The following is an 18,033-nucleotide window of genomic DNA, read 5'->3' as shown; positions in this document are numbered from 1 at the left end:
ATCTTCTCTGACAAACAAGTGAGTATTTAAACATGGTCTATGTACTGAACTGATAGTGTTCCCTCAAAATCCATGCTCACCCAGAAATTGTGAATGTGACATTGGCTGAAAATAGGTCTTGGCCAATGACATCAAGTTAAGATGAGGTCATGCTAGATTAGGGTTGGCACTCATTCAATGACTAGTGCCCTTTAAGAAAAGGGAATTTTGGACACGAGCGCACAAAGAACACCACGTCATGATGGAGGCAAAGACTGGAGTGATACATCTACAAACTCAGCCCAAGGAACTAAGGAACACCAAGAATTTCTGTCAACTTCATGACTCTAAATAGAAGCAAGGGAAAGAATCATCTGTAGACCCTTCAAAGGGAGCATGGTCCTACTGACACCTTGATTTTAGACTTCAAACCTGTAGAACTACAAGAGTAAATTTTTGTTGTTTTAAGGAACCTAGTCCTAGTAGGTGGCACTTTGTTATGGTAGTCCCAGAAAACCTATAAAACTTATTTAGCAACCAAGTTCATGCACTTTGCACTACCTCTGCTCCATCAGCAAGAACACAAAGTCTAACTAGGGTGTCCTGACTAAAGAGCTGACTTACAGATGCTGAAATTACAACAATAACAATTCATCCTGTCATCCTATAGTCCATGTATCTACAGTGGAGACATAAGGCAAAGAGTATGCAAACTATTTAGATGAAATCATGTATTTAACGTCCTACTGGGGGAGACACACAAAAGGGGTCCTAGCGAGAACTATGATGTGCTGTGTTTATAGCAGCACTATTCATAATAACCAAAATATGGAATCAGTCTAGGTGTCCATTGACTGATGAACGGATAAAGAAAATATGGTATATATACATAATAGAGTATTTTTCAACCACAAAGAAGAAAGAAATTATGCTGTTTGCAAGAAAATGGAGGGAACTAGAGATGATCATCTTAAGCAAAACAAGCCAAACTGAGAAAGACAAATATTGCATGTTCTCTCTCATATGCAGAGTCTAATCCTTGAAAATAACTGACAGGAATGCAAAACAGTTTCTCTTTGGAGGTGGGATCCAGTAGGAAAGGAAAGGGAAAAAGGAAAGGGTGAAGGGAGGTGAATATATGGAAGTACTTTGTATACATGTATGAAAACAGATCAAGGAAACCTGTGAAATTGGTGTAAGAAGGCAGGGAGATGAGGGGCAATATTAGTAGAAGGTGTAAATTTATTGGGGTACATTGTAAATATGCATGGAAATATTAAGAGGAAACCCCTTTGTACTACTAACAAATATGTAAAAAATAAATAAAATGTTTGATATGGGAAAAATTAAATATTATGTCATGGCCTGGTTGTTGGACACAATTACAGCCACAGGCCACCAAGATGGCTCTGCAGGTCAGAATGTATTTCACTGTGTATGAAAAACAGTAACAGAATCTCATGCAGGTTTCAATTAGAAATGTGGCCAAGAGAATTCTCTAGCATGAGCAGGAAAAAATTTTAAGGTTATGGGGCTGCCAGAACAAGAGGAAGCAAAAATAGATCTAAAGCTCAAGTTGCCAGGACTATAATTATGGAAGTGACTTTTGTCCTTGGAGCTTCTTAAAAGATGGCTTCATAGTCCCGTGAGGGAGTGTTTTTGGAATTTGGAAATCTCCCTTCAATTTGGCATGAAATCAGTTCTAAGTCAGTTGCAGTTCACTGAGCTCCCCATACTGACTGTATCTGAGGTTGTATATGCCCATCTGCTGCTGGGTTTCATCGACAGCCCAGTCTCAGTCTCTGTAAACACATGCACACTGTAATCTTCACAACAGACAGAGGCTTATCCTGGCCCATAAACTTTAGGCAATTCCAACTTCTCCCTGCTTTTACAATCTGAAAAATATCTAGCTCTACTCTCACTAGAGAGTATTCAACCATCCTTTAGAAAATATCAGAAATTTGTATGTATACATCTGCTCAACTTCTTAAACAGAATAGATATTAAGTCAATAATGGCTGCATGAGCCTATGATTGAATGATTTCTCTATAGTTTTAACGAGCAGTTGCAGATTTCTGGGAATGGTGTGATATGACTTATAATTAAGAGTGTCATCCCTGACCTCTAGGAATTGAGCAAAGAACAATGCCTGCAAGATCCTGAAACTAAAGATGCTTTGTGTTTATATACAAATATGCTTTCATAAACATTATTACTTTTATCATCTTATAATTAACTGCTTAGCTCTTTGTAGTATATAAAGCACTTTTGCAAATAAACATACCTGATCTCAAGGATATAGTACATAAGTCTACTTCCATTATCTTCAGCTTTTTCCCACTGTATTGAATTTTTACTCCCTTCTAATAATTTGGGAATGCCTGGTTTACTTGGGACTCCAGCTTTGAGGAAAAAAGAAAGTACTGATTGACATGTTATAGGTATAAAATATTCTGCATTAACATCTTTCTATAGAACATACGGAGGAAAGATACATTAAAGAAATATTCCAAGTATGTATTTTAAATGAATACCTGAAATTTTTGTTAATTATGGATTAGATGGATTAGTATAGGATTAATGATATAGCTCAATTTGACAGAAAATAAGTGATTAATGAAAATAAGGAAAACATCCATAAGTTTGGGGCATTTTCCCTCTACTCTTATAGGTATCAACTTGTTCGAACTTCTAGTATATCTTTCAGAATTGTAATTAATTGACTATACTTGCTAGCTTTTTCATTTTTAGCTTCTGGAATACAGAAACAATCTAATAAGTATTTGCTGAACACTCAGTTCCATTAAAAAAAGGGTAATTCTTACTGCAAAAATCACAACTAGACAGCAAATCAGAATAGTGTAAGGAAAAAAATGTTCATGGTTCAGGATCCTACAAGACCAAGCCAGTATTATGTCATTACTGCCTATAAAGACTCCTGACTCTTCAATTTCTTCATTTAAATTCAAGAAATAACAATGACTCTTATTTAGGAAAAAAATCCATCCTCTTATATTGGTGAAACAGAAGGTGGGAAAATATTTGAGACACCTATAGTCCTTTCTGAGTGATGAGTCTGTTAACACTAACCTTTTGTCTTGAAACCTTCTGGAAGCGAAGTGCTCTTTTCTCCAGTCATATAAACCACCACTACTCGGACATTATAGGAAGTACAAGGTTGTAGGTCTGTAATGTTACAGACATAAGCTGGACCTTGGCTGCATGAAGCTTCGACATGGTAAAATTCATTGTGTTTCCACTAGAAAAAGAAGTGTCAACTGACATTTTTGTTTCTTTAAGAAAATCTTAAAAACAGTTATTTATATTGCTGTTTGTCTGCTTTTTAAAATTAGGATATATTTGTTGTACGTGGGGGATTCATCATGACAGTTCCAAATGTGATTACATTTTACATTGCATAGATTTCCCCATGTTCTCTCCACCTGGACCCCTTCCTGCACCATTTGAAGCAATTGCAAGTGGTTTCCTTGAAGTCCACCAACCACATTCCCTCACTTTAATCTCCTCCTTCACCATTCCGTCTTCCACAAATACTTCTTCCAACATTCTGTATCTATTTTACATCCTGTAATTTATTATTAATTTATAAATCTATTTTCAAAGGAGTTCTCAGTGTATCCTGCTTTGTTTATACTTTACTTTGGTCAGTTCAACACTATCTATTACTCTCCCTAACTCCTTAATCCAACCCCATTGTTCTACAGCTTTTAATACACATGACAGTAATGCAATACATATGTTTTTAAGGAAATATTAAAATAATTTGCAATCCAAACCATAACTTCTAGAGCTGAAAAATGAAAAGCTAAAAGAAAATAAGTAAGGCTTAGAGTGATTTCTTCAGGCTCTGTAGATAATTTACAATTAAATCATCCAGTTTCTTTATTAAATATAGGGGCGGAACCCAGGACTTTCTCTATATTAGGCAATGTCTCCAAATCTGAGCTATATATCCTAACTTGGGTCTTTAGTGTTGCTGTTTTTTTCTTATAATAGGGTGTAAGTATGTACTCCAAGGTTTTCTTGCTTTCTCTATGTAGCCCAGTAAGAATTAAACTTCACATACACCTGCTACATCCTCCTGAGAGCTGGGATTTCAGCCTTGTACCCCAATGCCTGTGCAAAATAAAATAATCTTCCATTGAGCACCTAAACCTGAATATCACTATACCCCTCCTACTGTATTTCTGTCTGAGCAGTGTTCTGAACAATAAACTGGAAAAACATGCTCAAACTTAAAAAAAAAAAAGAAAATCTTAAAAACAGAAATTTATAGGTATATGATTAATTGATTAAAACTTAAAAATTTATTTTCTATCAAAGATTAAGGGCTTCTATATGAATGTTTGATCCCAAATATGACTCACACCACCTAAAACCATTTTATTTTTTATGAAAATATATAACCAACCTGAAGGAGAGTTCTTGGAATTAGCAGAAGGTGGGACATACACCCTGGCTGTATATTATGGGGGAAGATTCAGAGCTATGATTTCTTTCTATCCTTAATTGTAGACACCCACATTAAATAGGGATGCCTAAGAATGCAAATTCACAGATGAAGAACAGTGACGGAGCAAAACATGATAACTTCAATTCTAAGAATTTGCTAATTTCAAGATAATGATAATTTCACATATTTTGATTCTTTGAAGAAGTCCATATGACTTCCAAACTGAGACATTTAGGTTTTTCTCCTAACACTCTCTTTATACATGTGAGCAACATTCCTCATATTTATAAATAGGAAGTGTAGATGGAAATTGTTGCCCACCATCACGCAGCTACTAAGTAGCAGCGTTAGAAGTTAAATGTGGGAAATCTTTCTTTCACTCCACTTTAGATATTGGGTCTGTAATTATATCTTTCTGAAACTTCTTTCTCTGTGACATTGCTTTTTTAAAATCTATATATTTAAACACTTAAAATCAGAATTTGAAAGTGGTGATTTTTTTTACTTAAACAGGAAAAACAAACAAAGAATGTGGCATTTTGTCAAGGGTACAATGTGTGTTTTTCTTAGTAGTTTCCTAAGAAGTCCAGTTTTTATAAATAAACACTCTATTTCTCCTCACGAGCTTACATCACTTCATTAGATAGACAATTTACATTAGTTTCTATTAAGTTAGGAATGTTCTCCATTGCACTTTCAGGAAGTAGACCATCATGTTACAAGAAAAAGGGGAAAATCAAAAGGAAGGAATAAAAATAAGAAATAGAAATACTGACTATAGGAGCATTGCATACACTAAACTCATAAATATTAATTTAAAAGGACATCTATCCCCACTACCACCACCATTCACCCCTCAGAGTTTCAGTATGGACTTATGGTATCATTCCCAGCTCTCCTATATTAGGAGGCAAGTTCAAGTTGCTAAAAAAGAGATGAAGTTTCCTAGCTAGAGGCCACTTATCAACCCTCTCAAAACTATAGCCTTCCACTGTGGTCATCATTAATACTTCCACTAGAGATGGTCACACTTGTAAAAGTGACCTTATCTTACATTTTCAGCTTCATGATTTTCTAAATTGCCTACTAGGAAAGAACCTGTGTTGCTTGTGTGTGAAAATAGAGAAAGTATAGAAACATATACACTGCTGAAAGTCATGAGGACTGGACCAGGAGGTGCTGTCTGCTGTCCTTCTCCTTAGACTTTGAGGAGTAGGATGCATGATTTAATGACACATGTTTCTTCCATTGTCAGCACCCAAATAGGACTGCTGTAGGGACATATGGCCCTGGGGCTTTTCTGCTTAGGTGGTGATATCTGGGTCATCAGAGCATCTGTCTTGGGTCTCTCTTTTCTCATCAGGAAAATGACAAATTAGAGCATCATCTCTAAAGTCCTTTCCCATTCCACTTCTTTGATCTAGGAAATGAACTATACATTCCTCTCCTTGACTTAGGAACTGAATTAAGATTACTTAAATAGATGTTAAAAAATGGCAATCCTCCAATTTCTCCAACTTAGCTACTTTTTTATTAGATGACCATTTTTTAAATAGACAACAAATGATCAGAAACATGCTCAATGGAAAAATATAATTAAATTATTGTCTTCAGTTTTAACAACTCAGTATTCAGTGTTGTTCCATATTCTCTTGTAGTGTTATATAAAAAGTACAAAATAACAAAAAATTATATAGTAAATTTTAAAAACATTCTGAGTAGAGTAACTCAAGTGGTAGAGCGTCTGCCTTGCAAGCATGAGATCCTGAGTTCAAACTCTAGTACACCAAAAAAAAAAAATTCTGAGGAATGACTTCATTCTTCAGAAATAGTGAAACAGATCATGAATGTACTGATTTGTTAAGTTACTACTAAACAAGATATTCTTAACCAATCTTTACAAATGTGTAGATATACAGAAGCTCATATATGTACAAGCTTAGACACATATATATATTGAAAATAACAAGGAGCAATTATTAAAAAATTATTTTAAAATATATATAATATTGAAAATAACAAGGAGCAATTATAAAAAAATTATTTTAAAATAAAATAAATTGACAATCGCTGGGCACAGTGGCTCACGCCTGTAATCCTAGACACTTGGGGAGCTACAATTGGGAGGATCAAAGTGTGAGGCCAGCCAGGTAAAGAGTTGGAGAGACCCCATGTCCAAAATAACCAGAGCAAAACAGACTGGAGGTGTGGCTCAAGTGGTAGAGCACCCTCTTTGAGAGTGCCTGCTTTGTAAGAATGAAGCTCTGAGTTCAAACTCCAGTCCCACCAAAAAAATTTAAAGTAAAAAATTTTACAGTTAGTTTGTCTACACTCAGTGTATCACTATAAAAGTCAATGTGGATTTTCCTTCTCTGTGAATTAATTAGATTAGTTGATGCCTTAAAAGTCCTGTAGGTGTTTTGGTATTGGCTAAAGCATGTAGAGTTTTGGATACAGAACCATTTAAAGTTTATGAACCAACATCAGACTAGTTTTGGAATAAACCGATTTTATATTTTACTTCTCTCTATGGCTGCAGAGCTGTCAAACGGTTAAAAGTATATTTCTAAACAAAGTTGGGGGTTTTTTGTTTGTTCATTTTCTTTCTTTATGTTTTGGGTTTGGGGGTTGTTTGGGGGTTTTTTGGCAGTGCTAGGATTTGAACTCAGGACCTTGTGCTTGCTAGGCATGCACTGTACCACCTGAGCCATGCCTTCAGCTTTTTTTGCTCTAGTCATTCTTTCAGATTGGGTCTCATGGTTTTGCCTGGGGTCACCTTAGACTGTGATCCTCTACCTACACTTCCATATAGTTGGAATCAGAGGCATGTACATTGCTCCTGGCTTGTCCTTTGAGATGGAGTCTCACTAACATGTTTTTGCCCAGGCTTGACTCAAACTGTGATCCTCCTATGTCTGCCTCCCAAGAACATGGGATTTCAGGAGTGAGCCACCATGCCCACCCTTCTTTCATGTTCATTGCAAACACCTCATTGTTATGGACTTTAAACCAGAAACCCATGTAATAACATTTAACTAAGTAAACTATATGAAATTAGTACATTGTAACTTATACCATTTTACACAGAGCCTCTTAAAAGCAAATTAATCTCCCAGAAATTCTATCAGCAATTAGTCTGGATAACTCACTGCTTCTATATGTCAAACCTGAATTGATGAGTGTTGTCAAGTACTTTGTTGACTGAAACAGCAAAACATTCTAGACATGAAAAAGGCTTTCCAATTTATTCTATATCATAAAGTAAAGATGTGCATAGAAGTCTACCTTTTGGAGTTCAAACCAAAATCTGATCAGGCTAACATTAGATGGAGCATTCCAATCTAACTGCAAACTAGTGTTCTCTGGAACCAAAGCATAAGGTTTCTCTGGTGTGTCAAACGTTTTGACAGTGGCAGGTCGACTCTCAGCACACCACATTTGCTCCGAGTGGCAGGTCAGTACCTTTTTGTAAGAAAGAATAGTGCTTAATCTTTCAGAACTTGCACTTGAGAATAGCAATAAAAAGTGCCCAATACACTTCATACCTTTAATACATAAAGTTGTCCACCAGACAGCCCAGAAACAAGGAGAGCGAGCCTTGCATTTGGAAATTTGCTTTGTCTTAGTGGAGTCTCAGGAATTGGGGCCAGATGTGAGATTGCCAGTTGATAGCGGACTAACTCTTTAGGTCCATTGGGCTTGTGAGATTCTCCCCAGGAGACAAGGAGGCTGGTATCTGACAGCACAGTTGTGTTAATGAGACAAACTGCCTCTGGTACTGAAATAAATAGCAATGAAGGATAAGGGACATTGCAACAGAGCTGAAAGATGGAAAGAAGAGAAGGAGTCTTGATTGAGGAGCAATCCTATCATGTGAGCAGAATGAATAACACATGTCCCGATGGAAAACCAGCCTCTTGCATAATGCTAAGTTAGCAGGCTGCCTAAAAGACTCTTGCCTATTTATGCCTAATGACCAAATCGTTCTATGACACCAGCTGAATGATATAGGCAATGATAAATTACCCAATTTGGATAAATTTTGTGAATATCACTAGAAATACCCAAAAGACATAATCACTACCTCTTACAACATCTTTTTAGATTCTAGACCTATTTTCTTTTAAACAGTCATGTTATATTACTTTAAATCTCAGTGGGCTCAGTACACTTCACATAGATTTTCCTGTCTCACCGCATATACAGAGATCTGTGAGTATATGGGGAGACAGTGACACTGTGTGGTGAGACCAAAAAATGAGACTCTTAGTCAAACGATTAATTGTGTTGTTTCACCTCTTAGTTGCTTTGTACTTTGATGGAATATTCATCATCTTCAGGGTTTGAAGTAAGGGTCAAGTTCTCAAATCTTTTCTTACAAATTCACCTTTCATATGAAACTTTAAAAGGTTCACATAACAATTACTACTTAGCCTTCAGATAAAAAATAGAGGCATACATCTCACATATATCACAAAATTCCATTCTTGAACCCTACACCAAGCCCAGAACTCACCTCCACTTTTAGTTTGTCCCCAAATCTCTTTCCCTGAAGGTAAATGTTCCAAAGAATCTGAATAATAATTCGTTACAGCTATCTGTATCCCATATGTTGAAAATGGTTGTAAACCTTCAATAAGAGCTATATTCTCTTGAGATTCCTGCAATTAATTTTTAAAATGAATATTTATTCTTATATTTTATGCAAATGAGTTGTGATTATTTAACCAAAGAGAAAACATTCAAAGACTCAAAACTAGTTAATTTATATTTAAGTTCTAGATTGTTAATTCTATCATCATAATCTACCCAGATTTGAGTTGTTTAATATCTCCATGAATAAATGCCAAATGATTGGCAGCCCTGAGTCCAATTTTGTGAAATAACTCATTTCACATAGAAATTAAATTCCCAAAAGAAAACATCATTTCACTAGCATTGCATTAGACATTTGACAAGATGCTACTATAAGGTTGGACACATAAGTAAATATAATAAAAGATTAAGCAATATTATCTAATCATTCTTAGAAATAAATCTTAAGACAGTAAAAAGACATTCTATAGGCCAGTGATTCTCAATTTTGTGCTTCAGAATCACTTAGGAAATTTTAGAAAATACTCTGCTTAGGTTCCATCCATACAGAATCATTGAATTATCTGTGGCAAAGCCAAGGCTGAGAATCACTGTCTTAGTCCCATCCTAACCAATGTGAAGACAATAAGATAGATTGTGTCTAATAACAGAAATGTGCCATGCTACAAGCACAATCTTGATCAGCCAACTAATCCAATCTGTCTCTGAAACAACTCCTTTTAAAAATGTTCAAAAAAAATAGACAATAAAGAAGTAACAAAGAAACACGTATACTTTATGGCAATCAAATGGTGTTTAATGTCCAAGAGCTGATGATCAATCTCACTTTTGAATTGGTTAAAGAAAGCCAAGCACAAAGCAAAATATTGGCTATATATGATTCCATCACTAAGACAATTGAACTACCAATGCCAGTGTTAGAATAAATTAATTCACTCATTCAAGAACTAGTTAATGAATGCCTGTACAATACCAACTATTATACAACTGCTAGAAATACTCTGATAATTAGAAACAGACACAGACTGGGAGAGGATCAATGGGAGGTAAGAGTGGGGAAAAGGGAGAAAGGTGAAGAAGATCAAAATACTTTACATATTTATATATGAAGATAGCATAATGAAACCCACCAAACACTGTTTGAAAAAAGGAGCGGGGGAGTGAAGTTAAGGGAATAAAATAGAAGGGGTTAACATGTTCAAAGTACACTGTACACATCTATGGAAGTATCACAATGAAACCCTTTTGTACTATTTTAATGTATGGTAATATAAAAATAGTAAAACAATATAAAAAGTACAATTTTATATTAGATAAGTGCTATGAAGAAGAAGCATATGGCAATGTTATTTCTGCCCAATTAATTTTCAATCTATTGGATGGGCCACAAAAATAAGTCTCTATCACTCTCCAGGGATAGATAATCAGGAAGAACAAATTTAGTCCTCTCAGGACACTCAGGGAACTTTTACCATGGCAATCCATCAACTGGCCAGAATGAATATGCATCCTTGAAGTTTAACCTCTCCCAGATGTTTTGATGAATCATTGGTTGTAAGCAGATATGCCTTAGAACATATGAGAAATACCTTATTGTGGCTGAGAGTTGTTTGTTTGTTTGTTTTTTTAATCAAAGAAGGACATCTTGTGAAAAGACAAAAACCTCTAACTCCAATCTTACCAGCATTCTGAATTTCAGGTCCGTGCTGTTTATCCTGCCATTAACTTCTGTATAATAAACAAGGTATGTTGGTGTAGGGCTGGTGATACCATACAATGTGAGATTTGTCTTGGCTGGAGGTAACCTGATCGTGAGGCTGGTGTTAGTGGCATTAAGTATAGTTGGTTCTGCAATATGTGAAGCTAGAGATAGATATGCTTTATCTAAAATAAGAAGAAAACAAAGATGAAATAGATGGACAAGGGGAACACTAAATTTATGGAACATCAAGTGTAATGTTAAAGTTTAAAAGAAATTTGTAGAATATAAATAATGTTTAATGGAAAGGATAAACATGAAAGTGCTTTTGAAATAATGTTCTCTTTGAAGAAACAGAAATAGCTGCATCTCAACACTGAATATGGCAGTCACTCCTAGATTCTATCCAATATCCTCCTCCTCTTCTTCAAGTTCACATACGTCTAATATTGTTCAGGGTGGCATGCCCAGAGGAGAAAACTCAGTTTCTAAGGCTCTGTTGCAATGGGGGAAATCCTATAACACAGTCTAGCCCATTAAATGTAAGATGGGTGTCTTGCTCTGTAGACTTTCCAGAGCAGCAGTTGTCTCACTAATAATAAAACAGCAAACTTGCTGTTACACATCCTGGCCTGTCACCTTCCCCTTGCCCACAGTGCAGACGTGCTATCTCAGGGCAGCGACTGCCTTGTGAGAACTGATAAAAAGGACATATTAAAGAAGTGTAGGGGAGCTGGATAAGGTGGCAACACATCTATAATCCTAGCACTTGGGAAGCTGAGGCAGGAGGATTAAAAGTTTGAGGACAACATGGGCTACACAGCAAGACCCTGTCTCAAAAAAAAGAAAACAGAAAAGTTTGGGGAAAGACAGACGTCAAAGTGCTTGGCGGCATTGTGGATTTGCCTTGACACCCCTTACAGCCGCATGATTGCACCCTGCACAACTCTAGAGCGCACCATTCAAAGACTACAGTAGGAATGGGAAAGGGGACAGTGCGCCCAATGCAGATACACAACCACACTGCAGGCTCCACTGAAGCCTCTAAAATTATGTTTCTGTTATTTGCAGTTGAATGCAATTTCTAATCCACTCACTTGGATTAAATACTATGTAAAAAAATGTCACCCAAAATACAGTGCCATAATGCAAAGAGAACACAAAATGCAAACAACTGTAAATGTGATGTTATATGAAAACTAACAATCTTACATCAGTTAACCAACTACTTGACTCATGGTCCACAGCACTTTGCAATCTGGCTCCTGTCTGGTGCTCTACCCCATCTCTGACTGTGCAAAGTCATCCTTCACATTCATCACTTTCCACTACTGCAAATTGTGCCAGACTTCACCCCATCAGCTCTTCACATAGGTCGTCTCCTCATCTGGAATGACCTTCCCTACCAAGGAATCCTTACTTTAGTCTCAATTCTTCTATCCTGTCTCCTGGGAACCCCTGCCAGTGCTCTAATCTAGGTAAGAGCATCTCTTCCATCTTTATATTCCTTCACCATAGCAGTAGCTGCTTCTTGGTTTGGGGTTTGGTTTTTCTTTTGGTGTTTCTTTTTTTTTTTTGGCAGCACTGGAGTTTGAACTCAGGGTCTGATGCTTGCTAGGGAGGTACTCTTACCCCTTGAGCTGCTCCGCCAGCCCCAGTGTTTATTTCTTTATCCACCACTAGAATGTGAAGTTTCTTGAACTAAGACTGGGTTTGGTTTACCGGAGGCCCCCAGAGCCCCAATAGGGTCCCCGACACATTTTAGGTACCTAATAAATGTCATCAATCTTTTTAGTTTGTATTATCAAAATATAAAAATCATTTCCATTCAATAAGAAAATTAGTGAGAAAATGTTTAAGGACCAAATGACTTGATCAAGCCCACTCCTTCACTCCCTATTTCACAGATATTTGTAAATTACTCTATCCCTGGCACATTGTTAGCATTTTTAACAAATAGTAGCTATTATCATCATCATTAGTAAACCATGGAAAAATTAGAATAATGCTGATCTGATTAGGAGATTACAAATATGAATCCAAAAATGCAGAAAAGAATGTTTAAAGTTAGACTTAGTTCATAGATTTCCAGCAATAGGGACTGTGCCAGGAATAACTGGGGCACAGTCATTCTTAAATTTTTATTTAGCTAATATGGTAGGGTAAAGTGCTGGAAATGTCACCCAGGACAGGAAGACAAGTTTTTCCCATACTTTCTTTCTATTTCTTCCTTGCCTTTCCTTCATTTGTTCCTTTGTTCATTCCTTCCTTCCCTCTTTTCTTCCTTCCTCCCTTCCTTTATTAAATCCCATACATTTTGACAATGTTAAATGCCTCAAGAGAAAAAGGAGCAGGGTAACTGGTAATTACTTAAAATTTCCAACAGATGGAGGTAAAGTACCCTTCATAATGTACCTAGAGCATAGAAAAATAAAGTTGATACTTTTTTCAAAGAAAATAATCAGAGCATTATACAAATCATATTTTAGTGAGTTTCAGTAATAAAAACACATGCTACCTTTAGGACTTTTCTTTTGAAGTGTATATTTGTTTGTATGTGTTTATGCATAGGAGTGTGTCATTCAACTTCAGATACTGCATGTACTTTTTTCTTAATAGACTATTTTTTAGTAGTTTTAAGTTTGCAGTAAAATTGAAAGAAAGGTACAAAGGTTTTCCACATATGTAGCTGCACACATACACAGCAATCCCCATTATCAATATCCTCAGCAGAGTGGTATATTTGTTACAATCAATGAACCTACATTGACATATCATTGTCACTTATAGGCAGGAAGTACTTTACATTAGGCTTCCTGCTTATGTTATGTATGTTATCGGTTTGGAAAAACATGTAATGGCTTACACCAACCAGTTAGCACTACTTCAGTGCCCTGAAAGTCCTCTGTGCCTCCGTTTATCCCCTCCTCCCCACCACTGGTAATCACTGATATTACTACTCTCTATAGTTTTAACTTTTCCAGAGTGCCATATAGTTGTAATCATACATTATGTGCCTTTTTCAGGTTGGTTTTTTTTTACTTACTCTTACTTCTTCCACGCTTTTCATAGCTCCATAGTTCATTTATTTTTAGCTCTAAATATTACTCTTATGTCTGTGATCAGTTTTGAGTTAATTTTCATGAAGGCTGTAAGGTTTGTGTCTACATTCAGTTTTGTTGATGGATCTCCAGTTGCTTCAGCACGATTTGTTAAAAATGCTGTCATTTCTCCTTTTGTCTCTTTATCAAAGATCATTTGACTACGTGTATGTGGGTCTCTTCCTGAGCTCTCTGTTCTGTTCCATTGATCTATTTGTCTATCCTTTCATCAATGCCACACTGCCTTGATTATTGTAGCTTGTGTCAGTCAATTTTAGTCTAAATTCTCTCTTCTTCTGAAGAGAAGTTGGATATCTTTGTACCTCTATTGGTAAAATGGGTCTTTTGCTCTTTTTCCACAATTTACCTTTGATTTTCTATGATTTGAATTTGATAAATCTAGTGTCATTTTTGGTATTGACCCCATTTGGCATTCTCTGAGCTTCCTGTAACTACACCTTGGTATCTGATATTAATTTGGGAAATTTGGCTGTCATTATTGGTTCATATTTCTTCTGTTCCTTTCTCTCTTTCCTTTCCCTCTGATACTCACATTACAGTAAGCCTGCCTTATTTGCAGATTCATTGTTACACATGGATTTGACCAAGTATAGTCAAAACAGTAACAAATAAAAATGTTATTTGAATACATTAGTTGTACAAGGGAGTTTCATTGTGATATTCCACAGTTGTACTCCATACAATGTACTTTGAACAAGTTTCACACCATCTATTATACTCCCTTAGCCCTCCTCCCACTCCTCTGCTTTTCAAACAGTATTTAATGAGTTTTATTGTGCTACCTAGCTCTATATAGGTAAATATATATGTAACATACTTTGATCTTATTCACCCCTCAGTGCTCTCTCCTTCTCCTCCCCATTGATTTTCCCCCAGATAGTCCCCCTTTCACATCATCATCATTATTTTATGTCTAGATTCCATGTATGAGGGAAAACATGTGATATTTGGCTTTTTGAGCTTGGCTTATCTCACTTTACATGATAATCTCCAGTTTCATCCATTTTCCTATAAATAACATAATTTCATTCTTCTTTATGGCTGATTAATGCTCCACTGTATACCACATTTTCTTCCTCCACTTTTTGGTTGTTGGTCACCTACCCTGATTCCATAGCTTGACAATTGTGAACATAGCTGCTATACACATGAGTGTATAAGTACTTCTCTTGTATGTTGATTTGTACTCCTTCAGATTCATGCCCAAGGATGATGTAGTAGGGTGATAAGATAAATCTGTTTTTGGTTTTTTGAGTAATTTCCATATTAATTTCCATAGTGGCTACAGTAATTTACATTCCCGTCAACAGTGCATACAGTTCCTTTTTACCATACCTCGCCAGCATTTGTTGTTGTTTGTTTTCTTGATGATGGCCAATCTGACTGGGGTGAGATGGAATCTTAGTATTGTTCTGATTTTCATTTTCCTTATGTCTAAGAATGTCAAACATTTCTTCATGTATTTATTAGTCATTTATAATTCTTTTAAGAAATGTCTATTCAATTTAATTTTTCATTTATTAATTGGATTATTTGTTCTTTAGGGTTTTTATTGTTGAGCTTTTCTTGTACATTCTGGATATTAATTCTTTATTCTGTGGGTTGTCTCTTCATTCTGATAATAATTTTGTTCAATCCCATTTTTCAATTCTTGCTCTTATTTCCAGGACAATTGGAGTCCTATTCAGAAAATAATTGCCATGCTTATATCTTCAGGTGTTTTCCCTACATTTTCCTGTAATCATTTTAAAGTTTCAGATCTTACATTAAGATTTTTGATCCATCTTTAGTTGATTTTTCTACAGAGTGAGAGATTTGGGTGTAGTTTCAGTATTTTGCATGTAGATAACTAGTTTTCTCAGCACTATTTGTTGAAAAGGCTGTCTTCTCCAGTGTATGTTTTGGTTCCTTTGTCAAAAATCAGATGGTTGTAGCTGTGAGGGGTTATTTCTGGGTTTTCTATTCTATTCTATTGATCTAATGTCTATTTTTGTGCCAGTACCATGTTGTGTTTATTACTGTGGCTCTGTAGTATAATTTGAAGTCAGATATTGTGATACCCCTAGCATTGCTATTTTTGCTCATAATTGCTTTTGGTATTCAGGGTCTTTTATGTTGCCATATGAATTTTAGGACAGATTTTTCTATTTCTGTGAAACACTACATTGAGATTCTGATGGGAATTGCATTGAATCTGTAGATTGCTTCCAGCAGTATAACCATTTTCACCATATTGATTCTGCCAATCCATGAACATGGCACCTTCTAGTGTCCTCTTTAATTTCTTTCATCAAAGTTTTTTAGCTTCCAGTGAAGAAGTCCTTCACTTCCTTAGTTAAATTTATTCCTTGGTGTATTTTTTTTATCTTATTGTGAATGGAATTATTTTCCCGATTTTTTTTTTCTCAGTCTGTTCATTTTTGGTATACAGAAAAGCTATTGATTTTTGTATGTTGATTTTGGAACCTGTTACTTTGCTAAAAGTGTTTATCAGATCTAAGAGTTTTCTAGTAGAGTCTTTCAAGTCTTTTAAGTATATGATAACATCATTTGCAAATAGGGATAATTTGACTTCTTCCTTTCTTATTTGAATTCCTTTTCTTTCCTTCTCTTGCTTTATTCCTCTACTAAGAATTCAAGCACTAGATTGAATAATAATTGGGAAAATGGACTTATCTTGTTCTTGTCATTAGAGAAAATGATTTTCATCTTTTTTCCCATCTAGCATAATGTTGGCTGTAGGTTTGTCATATATAGCCTTTATTATGTTGAGGTATGTTCCTTCCATTATTAGTTTCTTGAGAGCTTTTATCATGAAAAGATGTTGAATTTTGTCAAAGGCTTTTTCTGAATCTATTGGTTTTAACCAAGTGCCATCAAAAATAATAAATAAATAAAAGAAATTTCAAACGCAAACTTATAAATTCTGGCACATGCATTATGCAGCTTAATTGATGTGGTGAGGTTCCCAGTCAGTCCCAAGTTATTGTCAGTTGTGTTTAAAGCCTTGGGTGATTTGCTGAGTATTTCCCTGCCCTTAATTTTGTGAAAACATGCCTCTCAAAAAGTAAATGTGTCCAAAAAGTAAGTAAAAGTTAACATGCTTAATTGAAGTCATAAGTAAAAATTTTAGATGTGTTGAAAAGTAGAATGTCTTTAGTGGAAGTTGGGTGGTGTAGGGAAAATGAATAAAGCATCTGCAGTAAGGAACTGAAATCTATGCATCCAGAGCATTTGCAGTTTTTCCTCAATGGCAGTTTCCTTGGAACCATATACCAAGGGTACCAAGGCTGTACTATACACATATGTTTTATCTTTGTAGTTGCCCCCATGGTCTTAAGTTTTCTGTTCTGTTGTCTCTTTGTTTATTTGATTTTTTTTTCATTTTCCTTTTTTATTTTGGAAGTTCCTATTGAGATATCCTAAACCTCAGAGATTCTTTCCTTAGCCATGGCCAGTCTACTAATAAGTCCTTCAAAGGTCTTCTTCATTTCTGTTGTGGTATTTTTATCTCAGTGTTTCTTTTTGTTTTGTTCTTAGAATTTCTGTCGCTTTGTTTATATTGACCATCTGTTCTTTCATGATGACTAATTTATCTTTTAAGGCCATTAACATGTTAATCATAGTTGTTTTAAACTCTAGTGTGATAATTTCAACATCCCTGTCATTTAGGCCTCATTCAGTTGCTTTCTCTGCATCTTCATTCTGGTTTTATGCCTTTTAGTATGCCTTGTAGTTTTTCCTTGATAGCCAGACATGATGTACTCAGCTGTAAAGAGGCCTATAGTAATGTGGTGTGAGTGAGGAAGGAGGGAAAGCATTCCATAATCCTAGATTATGTTTCAGACTTTTAGTATGTCTATGCTTCTGGACTGTGAACTTCACAAACTCTTTTCATTCCCTGCTCTTAGTGACACAGGATGGCTGTAGTGGCCTGGAGTTGAGTATTTCCATTTCCCAAGATAAATTAGATTCTAACCCCAGAATGTGAGGCTCTGATTAAGTACTTTCTCTTGGAGGCAGACTTTGTTAAGAAGAACAGAATGTTCTAAGCTATTTCAAAATAATGCCTTTTCTCTTCTTCCTGCTGGGAACACAGGAACATTTTCTAAAATATTGACTGTAAGAACAAGATCTAGCTCCTGGAGGTAAAATTCAG

General features: G+C 35.7%; 1 protein-coding gene across 10 annotated transcripts in view; it reads right to left on the bottom strand.

Moving 5' to 3' along the window:
• Window positions 1–18,033, bottom strand: part of Ros1 (ROS proto-oncogene 1, receptor tyrosine kinase) — a 128,351-nt gene that overhangs the window by 32,752 nt on the left and 77,566 nt on the right. For all 10 annotated transcript variants that reach the window (XR_012448800.1, XR_012448798.1, XR_012448802.1 and 7 more), the window contains 6 exons: window positions 10,735–10,937; window positions 8,974–9,118; window positions 8,003–8,235; window positions 7,743–7,919; window positions 3,074–3,242; window positions 2,268–2,385 (listed from right to left, as the gene is read on the bottom strand). Coding sequence is in view for 4 of the 10 variants with exons in the window: in XM_074075738.1 (XP_073931839.1) it covers window positions 2,268–2,385; window positions 3,074–3,242; window positions 7,743–7,919; window positions 8,003–8,235; window positions 8,974–9,118; window positions 10,735–10,937 (1,045 nt within the window). In the remaining 6 variants the exon portion in view is untranslated. The remainder of the gene's footprint in view (window positions 1–2,267; window positions 2,386–3,073; window positions 3,243–7,742; window positions 7,920–8,002; window positions 8,236–8,973; window positions 9,119–10,734; window positions 10,938–18,033) is intronic.

Source organism: Castor canadensis, chromosome 1, assembly GCF_047511655.1.
Source record: "Castor canadensis chromosome 1, mCasCan1.hap1v2, whole genome shotgun sequence".
Classification (NCBI taxonomy): domain Eukaryota; kingdom Metazoa; phylum Chordata; class Mammalia; order Rodentia; family Castoridae; genus Castor; species Castor canadensis.
This window is presented reverse-complemented; position numbering and strand designations above follow the sequence as displayed.